General features: G+C 39.7%; 2 protein-coding genes across 2 annotated transcripts in view; both read right to left on the bottom strand.

Annotated features, from left to right (window-relative positions):
• LOC140948206 (uncharacterized) overlaps window positions 1-7825 on the bottom strand; it is a 33256-nt gene extending 25431 nt beyond the window's left edge. The window contains exons 1-4 of the mRNA XM_073397426.1: window positions 7766-7825; window positions 6447-6674; window positions 2952-3106; window positions 680-1118 (exon numbers count right to left, since the gene is read on the bottom strand). Coding sequence (XP_073253527.1) covers window positions 680-1118; window positions 2952-3106; window positions 6447-6674; window positions 7766-7816 — 873 coding nt within the window. The 5' untranslated portion in view covers window positions 7817-7825. The remainder of the gene's footprint in view (window positions 1-679; window positions 1119-2951; window positions 3107-6446; window positions 6675-7765) is intronic.
• Window positions 7826-11295: 3470 nt separating this feature from the next.
• The window catches only part of LOC140948205 (uncharacterized), a 14495-nt gene continuing 6830 nt past the window's right edge, over window positions 11296-18960 (bottom strand). Inside the window, exon 4 of the mRNA XM_073397425.1 lies at window positions 11296-11631. Within this exon, the coding sequence (XP_073253526.1) occupies window positions 11296-11631 (336 nt within the window). The remainder of the gene's footprint in view (window positions 11632-18960) is intronic.

Raw genomic sequence — 18960 nt, 5'->3', positions numbered from 1 at the left:
TTGTACCCACGAGTATTAGTTACTCCCGTTAGGTTTAGGCCTGATTTACAATGTGACTACTGAAACCGGGAGCAACTAGAATCATAAAAAACCCTTGATTGCCGACCGGTTACTAAATCTCGTTACATGTCTCAAGTTCATTACGAAAATCGGCGTTGCGAGCCGGGCTCGTTCATCTCGGTTTCATAATCTGGCGATGTCAGGGTCTCCGGCGTTAACTTGGCTGGAAAATTGTCCATACAATTGCCTGTAACTGAGCTATCCCGACAAAGCGGGCTTACGAGAGGACGGCTGACGTTTTGCACTGGCGCCATTGAAAAAAATGAAAAAAACGCTGTGTGCCTGGCCCCAGAAAGTGGCCTCCTTAAAGAGAGGCCCACTTCATGAAATACTTGACTGAACGTCATTTAGGTAAACCGAACAGTCCACAAGAATGGGCCAGTATAACTTTTGAGTAGTTAAGTTCAATAATGATGCGGAAAATAATTGTTTAGTTGAAACTTTTCTTAATAGAGCAGCTATATACATCTTCACTTTCATCTTCGAAATGACCTGTCCGGCCGTCCAGTTCTGACTTTTGGAAAACGAACTTAACAGATCAGGTGCTGCATGAGGTGTGTGTGTGTGTGTGTTGTGGGGGGGCGGGGGGGTGTTTAAACAAGGTGACGTGGATATTTACCTGAATGTCCACTGAACATATGTTTACCAATGCCTGGACATTTACTCCTACTTTGGCACAAAGTTTCCCAATTTTGGTTTCTGATATTCTCTCTGCACAATATCGGGTGGCATTTTCCTTTGAGACTTCAAACACTACATCTCTTTTGACGCGAAGGCGTAATTGAGGTGTTTGTGAAAACAACTTGAAGTCTTCATCTGTTGGGTCATCCGATGAGGAAACATCCCGTTTTTGTACGTCACACAGAAACGCAGGTGATAAAAGTGCCATATTTTTATCTCTCTTGAACAAAGTCGGGTAGGCTAAGGGGAGTGGGTCTCTGCAATGCCTGGGACTATTTTCTGTATCCTGAAGACATGCGCACGTCTGAGAGTACGTCAGTTTGTATTCGTCCACAAGAGGAGGAAGGATGTGAAAGAGGCTTTTACCATTTTCTAATCTGTACAATGAAAGAAAAACTGATAAAAAAATGAGTCCTTTCACGTAAACGAACGAATCATCGAATAACTTGTAACCTACTACACCTGCAATGGTGAGGGTAAATGGCGAAATGAGTTTGCGGAATTATATGATTATGTGGAATGTACTTTATGCAGGCTGGCTTAAAGGAGCGAAGTCCGCTTCCTTTTTGTAGATTTCTGGGCTCCTTGCGAGACTCAGACAAGCCTTGGAGTGTTCACGTGAAAGGAAGTTTAGACAAGGCAAAGGTTTTTTGTTTGATGGTTTTGTTACTCTTAGCGGTCACATTTCAAAAAGTATAGTTAGCAACGAAGCATTGCTGATAGAAGAATTGTTGTATTAATTCAGGTATCCAGGAAGACTACTTAGATTTTTGACTTGTGTATGAAAATATATGCGAAGTCATCGTAAGGAATCGATCGCTGTAATCGCGGATAGATTGACGGTTGTACCAGTGAAAGTTCTACGGGGTGGACAATAATAGCAGAAACACATAATATATATCACATTACTGCATTTCATTAACTAAAAAAGATCCAAATTAAGATCTCATGGAAAAAAAAAACATTACGCTACGTCGTGTCAAAAAAGTGAAGCACCTTTTCGCTTGGAACAGTCGGAAAAGAAAACTGAACATAAGGATTTTGGAGTATTGCTTTCTTAAAGCTCAGATTAAAAAAAAAACGGTAATTCATACACTGAAGAAGCTAAAGAACACTGTACGCAACTCCTTACTTTACCAGACACGAATTCTGGCAAATTTTGTAAGGATTTATATTTAAAACGTGACGTTGATGTAAACGCGGAAGGCCGTGACCTCCTTTAAGGAAGCTAGTGAAGAGATAGTGAAACCGAAAACTGTTTATAGGCCATGGACGATTAATGCGCATACAACAAACTTAAAGGAATTTCAAGATTTAAGTTTAGAGGCTGAGTATCGACCTACCGGTGATTTCTTGTTGCTAGAAGGCAAAATAAGAGTACAAATCCAATTTATTCCAATTTTATTAGAATCCCTTCTCAGAAGCTTCAATCCCGCATTTTTCACTTCTCCCTTAAGCTTCACACCTCATTTACCTCCAACCATTTACCATCGTCTGTCTGTGTGTACCTTCACAGTACACAAATTTGATCAGTCGTTCCACACTGTTAATCAAATACCTCAATCTACCTTGTGACCCTAAGCCCGGAATTCGTTCATTTTCTGTAAAAACTGTTGTCTGAAGCCTCGCTATTGTTTTTTGGCGGTGAAGCCGGGAGAAGATTGAAGATTGAAGTAACACCCAGCGCATTCAACCTGCGCGCAACGAAGGTTTCAGTTTTGAAGGTTTGGTCGGGACATTAGGGACTTAACGATCCAAAGACAGCAGCGAAAACGTCGTTGAAAAAGTAAATTTACGTCCTTTCAATCTTCGTCGCGATCATTCCTACCCACTCACTATGTGAAATGTGGGCGAACCCTCCCAGAGTCAAATTCCCAAGAGACATATCCAAGTTCAGAAAAGAAAAAAAAATACGTAGGCATTTTAACGTCGTAGACGTGCAAAAACGGCAAAGAAATGTACAAAAAAGTCTGATGCACGTGCAGTGTTGTTGCTTTGCTTACTAAATCCACTGTTTGTTTTTTTTTTTTGACGTTCTCGTTGCCGTCGCGTCGTTAGCCTGCGTGGCAGGCGTCGAAAGGGGTAGGGGATACAGAGGAAGGGGAAAGGGGAGGGGGATTGGGAGAGGCCACGCGGGCTACCGATTTTGCTTTGGTTAACGGATGACAGATACAGCTGTATAAAACAGTTACTAATTGCAATTCGCTCACCTCCACTGATCTCCAAACGCTTGAATGTTTTGTTGGGGGTCTAAGCACAACCCCGATTCGTTGGCAGCAGACGTGGCCCTTGGTGTGAATAGAAGGACATCGATTCCCCATTCATTTCTTATAATTTCTACTTTCGCTCCAGATCGAAACATTACCTGAATAAAAAAAAGCTATATAATCATCAAATGAACCAATGTCAACCATCCTTGTTCCCCATATGTACAGTTTATTAAAAAAAACTCGCACTCCGATACAGCATTTTAACTGGATTTGTAAATTTTAAGTGCGTTTTTTTTTATGTCAATAAAAAGCAGCTAAAAGTCGCTAGGTAGGGTCTAAAAACAACAACTTAATTGCTGGCAGCACACGAAAAGCTGCTCTTCGCAAAAGCGACAGGATTTTCAGTAATGAAATTAACAATATTTAAAAGCACCGAAATGATGACCTTTCTGTTCTGTCTCTCGAACTATGAGGCTCACAGCGAGATGCCCGACTAAAACAGACCTAGAATCTACCTCCCATGAGCCCAAAATCGGTTTTCTAAGACAAAATCACTTCAACTAAACACTTACGAAGTGTTTTTATGCTTGTACACAATATTCTTATGACACGACCACCACGACATACCTGAATCAGGGCCGTAGCTACAATCGGCGACAAAATTGTTGAGACATTGTACTTAACTAGGGTAACTTCGGAGAACAAAAGAATCTGCACCCCTCCCCTTTCCCCTCCATTCAAAGTTGGGGTGTTTGTTGTTTTCTATAGGTAGCTAGAACAGGGGCACAACATTGCACGGAGGGGATGGGGGAGGAAAGCAATATTTCCTCCTTTTGAAGTTAAAAAAACGTAAAAAGCCCAGTTTTGGGCGACGTGTCTCAACTCATTTTGTCGCCGATTGTAGGTATTTTGTAACGGGAGGGCATTATCGCGAGTGCCGAAGGCACGAACCTTGTAGAGGGGTCTGGGGGAAAAGATTTTCAAATTTGGAGGCTCTGAAACGCTATTTTCAGCACTTGTCTTGAGATATGTCTTGGAAAAATCGACATCGAATATGAAAAGGGCAAACAATTGCAAGTCACTATAATCAAAACAATTAAGTCTAAAGAAAGCAAATCCATCCACAGACTTAAATGTGTCTGGCTTAACAGGTCCAGTGGGGGCAGCTGCTCCCGTTGCCCCCTCTTAATTTCGCGGCGCTGATAAATCTATCCACAGCCAAACAGGCACAATGAAAACGAAATATCATCAAATTACTCTCTCTGAATAAACTTCGCTTTCTCCACATAATTCATCACATGTAATCTTCCTGAGGCAGTCGATTTATTCAAGATCCCGGATGTAACCGAGGCGTTAGAGGCCGGCCTTCAAAATAATTTTTAACTAGGCCTGGTCAGAAATCTGCGTCAATTTGCTCTCGCCGAATAGATGTCAGTGACACCTACAAACTACTTTTGAGGCCAGAAACTCGTCACTGCCCTCATCAAAGCTCTCAATATGATGCTTTTCAGTCTCAAGCCCGAGATCAGTGTTTCACCCGTTTGGGCAAAACGAGACGAAATACGGTAACATATTGGCACAAGGCAGACTGCCGATCGTAAGACTTGTTCCTTTATAAGGCTTAATGATGCTTCTACCGCGCACGCTGATTTCTAATGTAATAGTGTTTTATGAGGTTGCCAGTGGGGTAAGCAGTTAACTGATATTTGGCCAAAAAAACAGCAGTTAACTGATAATTGGCCAAAAAATTAGTAGTTAATTGAGAAATGAAAAGTTAACAGTTAAGGCACATTCTATTAATTATACTGAATACAGTGGAACCTCGATATAACGAACCTCTTTATAGCGAGGTCCTCAAAATGACGAAAGATTTTCTTTACCCTAGTAATAGCAAAATGTATGGAAAAGTACCTCGTTATAGAAACCTCGTTATAGCGAACAATTTTTGCCAGTCCCCTGGTTTTGTTATTTAAGACTATATTTTGGCATTGATATTGTTTCCCGTCGTCTGTTGCAATGGACTACAAGGATTGAAAATGGATTGAAGCTTAGGCCAACAACAAGATACAGGACATACAGCAACCAGATAAGTACGAGACTGATTCAGATAATGAAAGCGACGAAGAAGGTGACTTTAAAGTAGTTTATGGCAGGACATGCATGACCAGGTCGGGAAGGTCAGTACGAGATCATGACTGGTGCGTCTGCATCCCGAGGCTGGTGTCACATTGATGGTTATACGACTTAATCTAATTTGTACTTACAGCAAAAATCGGTTAATAGGAGTCTTAAGGTGGCTGAACATGGTTTTGCGGGCGGTCAGCGGTGACTCGCGTGACGGCGCGTGTTTTAAATTAGACAACTCATGGCGGCGAAAAAAGCAATGGTACACTGAAGACAATTCGTCAAAATCTACTCATTAAAATTTTGTGATATTTGGCAGAATATTTACTTTTATCGTACTTTCAATAATAAGAACTTTAAAATGGAAGTTGAACGGACGAATTTTGTGACACATTTAATAATTACAGTACAATCATATTATTGATTATCTAAAAACCCGTCTGTTAAAATTTGGTCAAATAAGTTTCAAAATGGTAGTGATTAATTATAGTAAGCTGTGTGCAAGTTTATAGGAAAATCTAATGAGCGAATTTTATGTAAACTAAGCAAAAGTGAAAGTTTAAGGTTGTTTTCAATCGTTTATGTTGCCATGGAAACTACGAAAACGTCACATTTTACCTGTCAGTCAAAATTTTTCATCAGTATATTTTTCACTTGCCAAGTTTCAGCTTGTGAGCAGCAACCTTTCTCTTGCCATGATTTGGCAAATGACGTATACTCACAAACTGCCAAAACTGTGTTCAGCCACCTTAATAGCTATCGCTTACCTATTTTCACTACTTCGGTTAGATAATTACGTTCTTTCTATATTTTCAGTTACGAATAAATTGTACTAATGTTGGAGTTTATGTGAATTCATGTAAATTTATATCTTGATTTTAGTAGGGCCTACCCACAAAAGCGATTGACGTGCTGAAGCAAAGAAAATTCGGGTTATGACGGAATAATATTCGCTGTAGGAAAGTGAAAGTTACTAGTTAACCAAGTTTAGTAGTTAACTGAGAATTGGCCAAACAAATTGTAGTTAACTTATAGTTGGCCGAAAAATTAGTAGTTAACTGAGAATTGGGTACCCCAATTAGCACCCTCTTTTATGACAAGGAGAGAATTATGGGAAATGATAGTTAGGGGAGAGGCCGTGGGGGGGGGGGGGGGGGGGCAATTGGGGAAAGATGTAAACAGCATTATACATACGTGTTCTTTTGTCTACTGCAGTTTGTTAGCGGTTTTCTTTGTACTGGAAACATCATAAGAAAAAAAAGGCCAAGTGCTGAACAAGCCTCAAATGAGACTGTTGTTAAAAATCCTGGAGATAGCGAATCCAGACAGATATCTATTTCAATTTGTAATAACTACAGAAACCAATCTCACCTCGTAGTCCACACTTCTCCCGCCTATTTTGCTCTTTATAGACACTCCTGACGATAAGCATTTCCTGCTTAATATTCTGTATCTAATAGGAGTGATCTTATTGTACCCCAGCGAATCACTGCAGATGGTAAATTCGATAACATCATTATGATCTCTCACCACAGCAGCGCAGTTGCACGTAGCGAACCAGCCACTACCAGAAGCACAAGTCCACTGCCGTGTTTGAACCTTTAAAGTAAAGATTAAAAGCGAAACGCAATGTTAACGCCCTAGACTGCCGACATTACTCAAGGGATATAAGAGAAATGGAAATGGTCTAAAAAGAGAACGAAACAAGTTTTTGCTGAGGCGAATTTAGACACCAAGTCCAAGCTCGGTGCATCCATTACTGCACGTTTTGATTCTGTTTTGCATATTACGAACGATTTATAGGCTTTGTATGAAAATTAATTGTACATGTCAAAACGTAAAAGTCACTTCGGCATAATTGTAGAAATAAAGGAAGGTTGTGCACATTACAAGTTACAATTCGAGTGGAAATAAGGTTCCACCTGGCAATTTTGTGTACCGTCTCCAGTCATGTGTTGATAGTGTTCAGCTTGTGTTTAATTTGCATTTGTCTTCACAAAACGGCGTGTTTTACTTGCTGTGCCCTACTTTGACCATACATGGTAAATGAACCCGTCATCGCGCTTCCTAAAAAAATTGAGCTTTTAATATTTTCCCTTGCGTGTATTTTTTCTTAACATTATCGGAGATATTTCAATTTATAGTAGTTGTTGGCAGAATACACTCCAATAATCTCGATGCCGGTATAAGGCCCTGTTCAGACGCCGAACGTTTCATGAGCAGAACCTAATTCGAATTCGAGGCCGACCGAAACTATTTAGACCGCCTGAATTGATTCAGACGTCGATCTTAATTCCACCCGAACTAAATCGATTCAAAAGGAGAAAAATGCTCATTTTGGTCAAACTACTTGCTTAATACTAATATTATGATTTATACATTAGCTTGGTTCGGCTCATGAAAAGTTCGGCGTCTGAACCGGGTCTAAGTTTATTTTTTTATTCATTTAAAGAACAGTACATACGCAAACACAACTGTGGCACTTTTGGTAGACATCTGACATGTGAAAAGTAGTTTTTGTAGCGTTATTGATCACGCTTGCCTCTTCTGCATGTTTTCTTGGAAATTTAATCAGTATCTCATAAACGTATCGAATATTAGTGGAAAGAAAAGTGGTGGTGGTGATGATGACGATAGCAGTGGTGTTTCAGTTTTATTTATTATTACTGTTCTTGAAAACTATTGTCTACCTCAAAGTGTCTCTCTGTATTCCTGTATAGAATATAGTCTCCACGCCCCATGTAAGTGTAATACCTGCACATGGGAACAAAGCATATAGATCAGTTTCACCCGATTTGATAACAGATCAGAAGAACAAGGTGGCCTCAAAATTGCTCCTAATCGTTATTGAAAAAGATCCAGCTTAGGGACGTTCTCTCGTGCAAATTCGTTATATCTTTAAAGGGGCTACGTCATGCTATTTGCCAACTTTTTTAAACGCAAAAACAGAGTTTTCACTTCAATTGAATTCCAGACAAAAGTGGTCCAGTGTTTTTAATTAAGACTAAGAAACTATTTCCTGTCGTCTGTTTCAATGGATGGCAAATATGGACAGGGATAGAAGGGGCACGAGTTCGCCTACCCGAGCTACCCTGGGCGGTTTCCAAAATTTCTTTTATACAAAACTTAGCAAACCGTTTACGCCCCATGTAGTGATATCCAAGACAGTCTTGGATTCTGGATTCCAGGTACTGTATTCCATTAGTCTATGTCAGTGGAACTTGGATTCTCGATTTCAATCGTTAGTGGGATTGCGGATTCCTTGAGCTGTATTCCGGATTCCAAAGCCCATTAGATTCCGGATTCATTATCCTGTGCGATGACGTATTAGCCATTATTATATGGCTGAGTCTGTTTTCGCCATGCGATTGGTCAATTTGCGGTCCGTAACTTGTTTTACGAACAAAAAATTTCAAAGAAAAAGCTCATTTTGGAGCTCTAAGTCTTTTTACCTCGGAAAAAAAGGTTTATATTAAGTTCCAAGACGTCTCTCAACCTTGAGTACTTAGATTTTGACTTTGTTCTTCAACATTTTAAACTGTGTTTATTTGTGAACGAAGGTGATGAAGAAACTAACTCGTAATCTTATCGAAGAGAATTCTATTCAGTGTGTGAAAATTTTATCGTAGTACACAGTTAAGAAGACGAAAATCGACTGGCAGAGATTCGAGACGTTTTGCCTAAGAGAAAATGAGTAATTCCTTCGACAAATGTGACAACAAACATGCCTGCACCCGATCATCTTGACGAGCTTCTTTGTCATTTGCAGTGTTTTTCCAAAGACCAACGAAAGAAAGATAGAAGCGACACCCAGCCAGACACAATGTCCAGTTTTCAAAAGACTCCAGCGTCACATTGGCGTGTGAATACTTACAATGCTCTTAGTTTTGACCCAATATACTTAAAAATATATCTGTAAACCCTGAGGACTGGCATGTTGACTTTGCCTTTCCAGATTTTAACCTAGCTTTGTTTAAATGAGAAGGAAGCTGATGTAGAAACTGAATCGTAACCTTTCCATGGAAGAAAATATGGTCCGTGTTTGAAAATTTTAACGCAGATGACGCTTGAAGACGGGAATGAACTGGCAGAAATTTGAGAGGTTTTCCCAAAAAAATTAACGAGCGAATCCTTCGACAATGACAACAAACTTACCTTGAAAAGCTTCTTTGCCTTTTGCAGTGTTTTTTTTACAAGGATCAACCGAGGAAAGATGGAAACTACTTCGAGACACAGTGCCCGGTTTCCAAAATACTCCAGCGTTACATTAAAGAGCTAAAACTTACAGCACTCAGGGGCGGATCCAGGGGGAGGGTGCAGGGGGTGCGTACCCCCCCTGGGATGACCTGCGGCCGCTTTCTAATTAACACTGCGCAGTCGCTTGACAGACATACAAAATCTGCTCTATGGTTTGATATGTATTCTCAGCAGTTCACATTATGTTATTTCCTAGTCAAAAGCCCTCTTCTTCGTATTCGCTTTTAAAATTTTTTACGTCTTCAATCAGTTAGTGGTGCACCCCCTCCTAAGAAAAATCCTGGATCCGCCCCTGGCACTCTTAGTTTTGACCAAATATACTTTTTCAACATGGCGAATTTGTTTTCACTTTCTCCGAAACCCTTTGTTGTGTGCTATTGTTTTCGTGAGCCAATAAAAACTTTCTTTCTTGACGCCTGTCAAATGATTGTCAAATCGCGCGTCCTGCACTTGTTTCCGGTCCCCCAAACTGGAAGAAGCGATATAATAAACATCTTATTAGCCTCGTTTTTTCGGTCCGTACTGTAAATTACGGATCCTCGTTTTTTTTGCATCGAATTATGACCGGCGCGCTTCGCGGTTGGGCCATAAATCGATGGAAAAAAACTCAATCCGTAATTTACAGTACGGACCGAAAACTCGGCTAATAGGAGGTATTTATATAAACCTGAATAATATATGCAAAGTTGTCAGTTCACAAAGAGTTTCAGTGAAAAGGGTCAGCCCTCCCTCCCTCCCTTTCTCGGACATTAGAACTCGGAGTCCTTTCATTTTTGTCGTTTTCCTCGACAGGGATCTCGTCCCATACCTTAATGCTAATAAGTCAGAGAAAAGGATAATGAACTGTTGTTGTTGATCTTTTTTCTCTTCATTTTCAAAACGAAAAGAAAAAAGATCATTTTGCTTTAATCAGTATAATTTTCGGTCTTCCATTAGGTGTCTGCTGCTTAACATAACTGAAAGAGTCCTCTAAACCTTATCTTTACTGACCTTCCTTGCAATGATGTGTAATGTGGATCTGTAATTGACGTGCATTGCTGTATATCAGTTTGTTTCCTGATATTGATCTTAAAGAAAAAGTATCAATGGTAAAAAAAACCAGCAAATAGAATAGAAAATAGAAATAAATATTTTTGCGTTAACCGTACAGCAAGAAAAAAAGGAGCATGTGCAGATCGGGCAGCTATAGTCACGTTTGCTTCACACTATACTGCGAACCTCCGAGGCCTTGAATAATATTTGTTATTGTCTAAAAATCACAGAGAGCTGATGCCCTCGATTTTCATCGACTGATTTAAATATGTGGAGTTCTAAAAGCGACAATATTTTGGAAACTTGTGGTTTTAATAGGACATAAGACTAGAAGGCGACCGAGAACCTGATTGGAGTTTACATGTAACGTGACCATGGCAGCAACTTGCGGCTCGTTCGATGACCTGTACTGTCACAAAGGGGATAAATTCTTCTATATGATGATCGCTAATGTTTTGGCTGAAAGGTAAAATCTTGAAATCTTTGTGCACATTTATAAGAAATTTGTCACAAATTTCCACGAGTACCACGGATCCGACTATCGAACCCATGGAGAGTCTGACCCCTCTGGCTCAGTGTTGGAAGGCCTCTTTTCAGGGCAAGCTAAGGCCAAGCTGGGTTCAACCACCATATATCGACTAGGATCGATATATACGAGCACGTTAGCTCAAAAAGGGGAGACATACTAAACTATATACTTCACCTCAAATTCCTGGCTGTTGAGACCGGCCCGAATTCGTTAATATTTATTATGTGCCTTTTGGATTGCTCGTTCTATTTGGGAACCGGAAAATAGCGAAGGGAAAACGGGAAAAACTAAACAGGAAATGAATATTAAGGTGGGGGGAGATGAATGTAAGTACATGACCTTTTCCTTCAACTTACAAATAATCACATCAACGCTAATAATTGCTTTCATAAATGAATAATTTTAACATACCCAGACCTTTGGAAGGCTATACTTATAATTCCAAACAAGAGTTCTTTGTATAAAAATTGGAACTATCAGTTTCAGCCCGGGTTTCGAGACTTGAGAACAGGCTGCCGTAACCGTTAAGTACACCGGTTTGAGTTCCTCTAAAGTTGCCTCGCAGGATTGCTTGATATTTACTTCTTGAGGTGCATAGAAGGTTATCTTCGGATATCTTTTATTTCCTTGTGGATCCGTGTATGCACGCACGGGAATTGTAGGGGTGAAGGCCACTACATACTCAGTGTCAGGGTCACAAGTTTCTAAAGTCGGTATGTTTAATGCAGTTTGATTAACCTAAATAAAGAACAAACAAACAAAAGTGAGTCAGGAAATTGATCATCAAGTTATGATCCATTTCCTGAACAAAAAAATTATTCTCACCAATAAATTAAAAAAGCATGGAGATGGGGTGTTTAAGAACTGACAAATGTATATGAAATAAATCATGATTTAAGTATTTAAGTACTCTCTCTTTAAGTACTTTGTTTGTGAAGTTATTTTACTTACGGTGATGTTTAAATGGCCCTCGACGTAACTTACACGTCACCGACTTCACAACCAAGGTCAAACTTCAAATATTATCCAATGAGACTCCAATCTGAACATGTTGCAAGTATAATAACTAAATATATAGATTTAGCCAGGGCTAAAAGCGAAGCTCCCGTTAATAAATTCATAATTTAAATCAAACAATAAACTTGTAATCCACAGATCAGGGCACATTCATTTAACTTTTGAGGCAAAGGCTGAGTGATTTTAGAGAAAAATCAGAATTTGACCGTCCAGGAGTGAAACAAATTTTACATCGAGTTATTAAATAGTCTTATTTGTACACCGAAAAACAGCAATCACGTTCGATAACAGTAGATTAGGCCTGGGAAACAAATAGACCTATTCGTGTATTGTATTTGCATTAGCTGTTGCATCATAATGTGGCATTCACCAGTCTCTCCAACATTGTTCCGTTAGAGAGACTGTGGATAATTGGACAACCCCGAAATATAATTTTAAGAAACACATGCGCCACGATAGTCCTTGGTGGCAGCCAGTTTACACGTTGCATTCCTCTGTCTAAAAGAGAGGCCAAAATAAAAAATCAGGCCGGATTTTTTGTGTTCTTCAAGTTTAGTTTACCAGTAAATCTTGGCGACGAATCTGGTGGCGTGTAAACCAGCCTTTTAAACATACTTTTTCTCATCACGTCTGAGGTAAACAGTACTGTAAGGCCCTTTTTTTATCATACAGACTTCGGACAGAATTTGTTCTTTTTTGCCCTATTGAAACCTATAATTCTGCAGCTTTTCACAATTTTGCAAGAGAATTTGCACTCATTCAATATGGGTAGCACTAAAACATGGAATCCGGAACCCGGAATCCGGAAACGCAAACGGAATCACAGAAACGGAAACGGAAACAGAAACGGAAACGGAATACGGAATCAAATATCAATGATAGAAAATTAAAGAGTTTCACATTACACAACTTAGTACAATTCAAAGAGAATTTGTCTTAGTTTTCTTGGCAGTTCCCTTAAATATATTCTTGTTATTGTGTCTTGATAAGGTTTGTCGTAGTATGGGTTACTGCACTGCAAGGCCGATATATGAAAGTAATTTTACGAGTAATTTTTATTCACGAGTTCATGGGTTGAATAATACAGTTTAATATTACTTTTGTAGCTAATTGTCAAGAATAGTAGTAGTTAGCCTCAGACCACACCACGTGATTGTCCCCAAACTCAATACTCCACATATGACCGACCGTTGACGTGACCACAGTTCCGGTGTTTTAGCAATAAGTTCAACTTTTTCGCCAAGCTGAATACTGATAGAATACTGGTGTACCGGTAATTGAGTTTACGTGGACGTCCGTATTTTTGTTGAAGAGGCTTATTAAACATGGCGCATTATTTTGATGTAATCGGTTGCGGAATCATGCAAATGCATGCACAATTCTCTCTTCTCTTTGGACTCCACAATGCCATGGTTCTCTTGAGTAAGTAGTCTTGATAAATAAAACTGAACACTGTTGAAGACAACCCAGAAAAGACACTAAGAAAAACTTGACGGCGACGACTTTCAGTTATATAAACGACGCCTCTGGCGATTCAAACGAAGTCTGTCTCCATATAACTTACCTTTTTCTTAAGGCACTAGTTTTTGTCAGTAACGTTTTTCTCCTCGCTTTGCTGTCCCATGAGAATTTGCATTCATTGCCGATAGTGGTATCAAGCGTCTTTTCACCGAAATCGACTCCTCTAGTGATACAGCTGGTCTCCTCTCCTCTACTCAGCTAATTTATTCATTTGTGTCTTTTTTTTTAATCTGTTTACTTATTTGATTGTCTTGCTAATATATATTTTTTTCAAATCGATCGCTTGGAACCTTCTTTCACAGATTCCGTATTCCGTTTCCGTTTCCGTGATTCCGTTTCCATTTCCGTTTCCGGATTCCGGATTCAGTGTTTTAGTGCTGCCGTTCAATATCCACGACGATCAAAGCACGCACTTCCTTTGCACAACATATTATAGCATTGAATCATAAAACGTTTTCATGAAGAGAATTCTATAATGCCAGGACTTTTCTGTTAGAAAAATCTGGTCCTATGTGATATGAAGGGTAAAAACGATAAAAAGAAAATTCCCAAAATCACTTTTCGGCCAGCCGGACGGGTTCTCACTTTTGACAGACACCAAATTTGCAGTGCGATTGATAGAGTTACCATTTACGCTTCAACATGATAGAGAAATTGTTATGTTTAGGTTTTATTTCCCTTTATTCATTCAACTGTGTATGATTTTGTTATGTGTAATCTTTAAAAGCGAGCGATATTTACACGCGGCGTTTTGAGTATTCCTGCGTGCGATGTTCGACTGGAAACAACCGGTGCAGCGATAAAAATTGCGAGAGGGACTACTAACAATCAATAAAATAAATTTAATTCGGTGAAACATGTACAGAGACAATAATTTTCATTCACGAAGAGAAGTATTGGGAGTAAAGTGTCTCAAAAAATCATGTGTCAGGTAAGCATAAGCTTATTTATGTTTTCAGCCGGCTTCCCGGTGTTCGCTCTTTTTCAAGATGAACTCGAGGCAAGAAAATCGCTCAGAGCTTTCTGTTTACAGCCAAAATCATAACTAAATAATCTTCGGAACCTTTTCTTTGAATTTGCGGGTCAAAGAGTGTCTAAAGGCTTTTTAAACCTGATACTATTGTAGGTTAGATCATTGCTCGTGTATAAACTTAAGCCGCATAAACCATACGCTCGACTTCAGGAAACCGAAAAAAAAAAACACATCAAAGACAATAATTGCTCATGCTTACCAGTCGAGATGCTGCTTCTGAAGGTCATCAAGTGTTCCAGAATCGCTTGAGACTTTTCAACCCTCTTACGCCTCAAGCAAGGGCAAGTGAGTAAGCTCATTTTTGAAAACGATGCCATCCGAAATCGGATTTCCAATGACTTTGACAAGCGGTGCATTTGTCAACAAAAAGCGCAATAAACAAACCAGCCACGAATTACAGAACAATTTTGATAGCAGCTGTATTTCATTTTGTACACCAAGTAGAAAAAGACAGTTTAAAACATCTCAAGATGACACAAAACTCTGTCAGCTCCAGCTATCAGTAAGCAAGTTTCCAGACGCTGCATAAATTTTCCGCATAAACTCACCTGTCAAATTTTGACCAATCAGAACATAAAAATTGGACGTAGAGCGTGATCAACGCGTGACAGTGAGAAAAGTCAAAAGCGATTGCCTTCCCTGCATGTAAATGTAAAAGCCGGTTGAATTTTCGTGTCCGAGGTCAGTTCGAAATCAACATTTTAAAAGTGCGGCTCATGAAACACGACTTATTTCATATCCATTTTAAAAAAATTGAACTTGAGCCTGCGATCATTTGAAAAGTAGCAACTTGTCAGCGGATACCTTCAAAAAATTACTCGAATTCAGAGGGTCGATACCTGAGCCCGCGATACGGTCAGGCGATACTGGTCAGCAGAACCACTATTTTGACAGCTGTCAATTAATCAAAACATGGGTGTATAATATCAGGTTGCAGGCTCCCAAACTAGCTAGAAAGTGTGAGATTAAACATTGATATGCCTGTGGTGCGGACGGACGGAAGGTCGGGTGGTCGGTGTACGGTCACGTGATTGCCGAATTTTCTAGGATGGATAGATGGATAGCCCGTGATCAAATAAAATATCAGCGCAAAACTTTAAACGCTACGTGACCTCAATGGATAGAAAAATGAGCCCGCGATCCACTCAGGTGATGATGGTCAGCGTATACTCTAGTTTGACATCTGTCAATTAACCTTCATTAGAATGGCGAATATTCGAATTAACAGACTACGAGTGTGAGTAGGACATATCCGTCCGGCCAGATCGTTTACCTTAGCGAACCTGAGCCCACGTTATTAGTTTTCTGATAGTGGTCTGCACATGTCCCATTTTGACAGCTGTCAATTGACCTTTATTTGGCTTGCCAATGTAACTTTAAACGACTGTCAGCCACCTGACAGCCTTGCCCGGCGTAGTTTCGTTTTTATGTTGAATTGGTAAGTGTGACATATTATATCAACTTATATATAGGGGCAAAACGACTGGTCTTTTATCTGAGCCCGCGAGACGGTTATGTGATAATTGTCAGCGGATGTCTGATTTTGACAGCTGTCAATCTAATCGTACTCATACGGATGGCTTACATAACTAAGAGGCTGGTCAAGTTGTGCAAGATCTATTGTGACATTTGACATCGGCTTACATGAGGTGTGTGTACGGGTGGGCGGGCGGGCGTACGCTACGTCATAACCAAATTTTCTTGGATGGATAGTTTACCAAATTTTCTTACCCATGGGGGGAGCTCCGCTATTAATAGTAACATTCCATACCTGTAATCCTACAAAGAATGGCGTTCGAGTGTATTTTGGGGTTGACCAGACATTTTTAGGGGATGTAGTAAACTTTGCAGAGATATTGCAGGATATCTAGGGAAAAAATAATAAGAAGAATTATTATTATCATTCGATGCAAATTTTCTTCCTTTTCATTGGCTAAGAGTTCACAAGAGGCGAAGTTAATCGGCGACTTCGTCTCGGGGATTATTCAAAAATATTACTGAGCCTGAGGTGAATAATTGTCTTAGTCTATATACACACGAAGTGATCTCAACAGAATCAGAAAGGAAACCATGAAAAAAAGAACGATTTGTTTGATTTGCGGGTGAATTCATGCGTGAACATGTAGCTGTAAACAGCAGATGCACAACAGTTGGATCTTTACAGTATTTTCAAACATGGCAAATCATAGTTTTAAGTTTTTTGTAAGCTTTAGCATCAATGATTGAAAGAAAACGTTGAAAGTTTAAATAACTCCCCTTTCTGAGAAGAAAGACAGAGCAGTTTATTTGCCTCTGTCAACTCACCGTAAATGAGACAGTGTTTTTGTCGCTTCTTGCAAATGCTGTCAACAGCAGTTATGATCGAGGTGAGCTTTGTTTATCTACAGTGCAGTGTTCTTTGCCATGCTAACTTGCTGGCACGAACAGTTTTCAAAAATATTTGCTTTCCTTTTTTCTCCATAAATTAACTTCTATTTCTAGGTAAAATTGGTCTTGCCAGGAAATCCCGAGTTCACAAAACAGTGAAAAAGCGGCCTCCTTTTCCTCTTTAGTGGTCAATGAAAACATTGCTTCGAGCGTATATTGGTCAACTACAGTAAATCACTTCGCAATAAAATCACACTGTTTAAACACCATGAAGTATTTTCTTACCTTCAAAATCATCAACTCTGGGATATACCATACCTACGATGCGCTTATAACCACGTTTATTAGAAAAAATTTCACGGCTGTATTAAATTCGTCGAAAAAGGGCCGTGATTTTGAGCTTTTCGAGCATGCGCTCTTTCACCGCCTGTCACATTCATGACAGGCAATAGACTAACGTGTACAAATCGGATTTGACCAGATCTAGCCCTCTGCTTCGTCGACAAGAGATCTGGGTATGAGATTAGCCTGGGTACGAAGTGAAGCAACACAACATCATCATAGATGCCCTTGAGGCTTGGTAACGGCAGATGGACACCACAATACGAAATTGAGGGGAGCAGAAGTAAAGAGGTGCTGAAAAGAATGCGGAAGGCGATGCTGTAGGGCACACATAACAGCATGGACATTTAAAGTTGTGAATTGGGAAATGATTGAGTGGTATTTATTAGTTAAATCGTTTGAGAAAAAAATATAGTTCAATCGATTTAAAAAAACTCCAAATTCAAATGTGTCTATAAGACTTCTAAAAAGTGTTGCAAGTCTTAAAATTCGTTTTCTAAAATTATGGTTTCCTTGCGGTGGATTTCGGATTCCAGGTACTGGATACTGGTTCTTGTCAGTGGAACTTGGATCCCAGATTCCAATCCTCAGGGGATTCCGGATTTCTTTGAGCTATGTTCCGGAATCCTCTAGCGACAATTTCCTCGACTCAGGATTCCATAAGCTAAAACTTACCAGATACCGGAAACCGGAGTAAATAAATGTTATGCAAGCTCTCCTGAACGGCACCCCCGGGTGTCCCGTACCGAAGCTGGCCGTTTGCAAGAACGGTTCTTATAAGTGGCCACTAGAGATACAAGGATTGAGTGGTCACTTACGGGAGCTTGCCCGGCCACAAATAAACTTTGGAAATGCAAAAAAAAAATGTGTGTTTGCAATGGCGGCCATACTGTTGATTAGACAATGTTGTAATTCAGTCATAGACATAAAATTAAAGAGGTATTTTGAAGTGTTACTGGAAGTGTGTGTAAAGAAAAAAAAACAAACAAACAAAACAAACACTGAAACGCATTGTGACCAATAAAAATATGACGTTGACTTTTAAAAAGACAAGATTCAGCGATGAATGAGATTTCGTTTCAGGTTTTCTCCTACGGGAGCTTAAAAACAAAGCTTAAATCTAACTCGTAAACCATGAAAGTGTCCGCGGCCGCCTAAGCGAATTGTCCGCTTGGGGAATTTAAAAGCACAGCGTTTTTGTGGGAGTTTAAACGTGGTTTTGTGAAGGCGTCCGAGTGTAGAACTGCCCTCATACGCGAGTGTCCGTTGGGAGGGCCTCCACTGTACACAATCCTCCAAAGAAACACACATTGCACCCTTCTCCCAGTTACTATTTTACTAACACGAGCCGCCTCTCCTCTTCAACACAGAAATCGCCCAGGTTAGAAAAGGTACTAGGAATTTAAAGAGTTCAAATTATATGAAATGGTAGGGAAATCTGCCATTCAGGTATTTATTAAAATACGACTTGTAATGAAAAGAAGACTTGGAAGGTACGTGAAAGGGGTCCTTTTATTTGTCAAAAGTGTTACATTACATATAAACGTAGGCAAAGGGTTGGACCTCATGGTGGATCCTGCCAGTATAAAACGTTGGTCATTAACCCATCGGGGCTTACGTCTCTTTACATCTCTTCATCACTTTATCAATCTATGATTTCTACTGTTACTAGTATGCAGATGGTAAAAATTCGATTAATAATTTACACGGTTTTTCTCAATTTTTGTTTTAATCGCGATGTTTATGATTGAATATCCTGATTTGTGTACCGTCTAAAAAACGAGCAC

Source organism: Porites lutea, chromosome 9 (assembly GCF_958299795.1).
Source record: "Porites lutea chromosome 9, jaPorLute2.1, whole genome shotgun sequence".
Taxonomy (NCBI): domain Eukaryota; kingdom Metazoa; phylum Cnidaria; class Anthozoa; order Scleractinia; family Poritidae; genus Porites; species Porites lutea.
The sequence above is the reverse complement of the archived record's forward strand: the minus strand, read 5'-3'. Positions and strand labels throughout refer to the sequence as shown.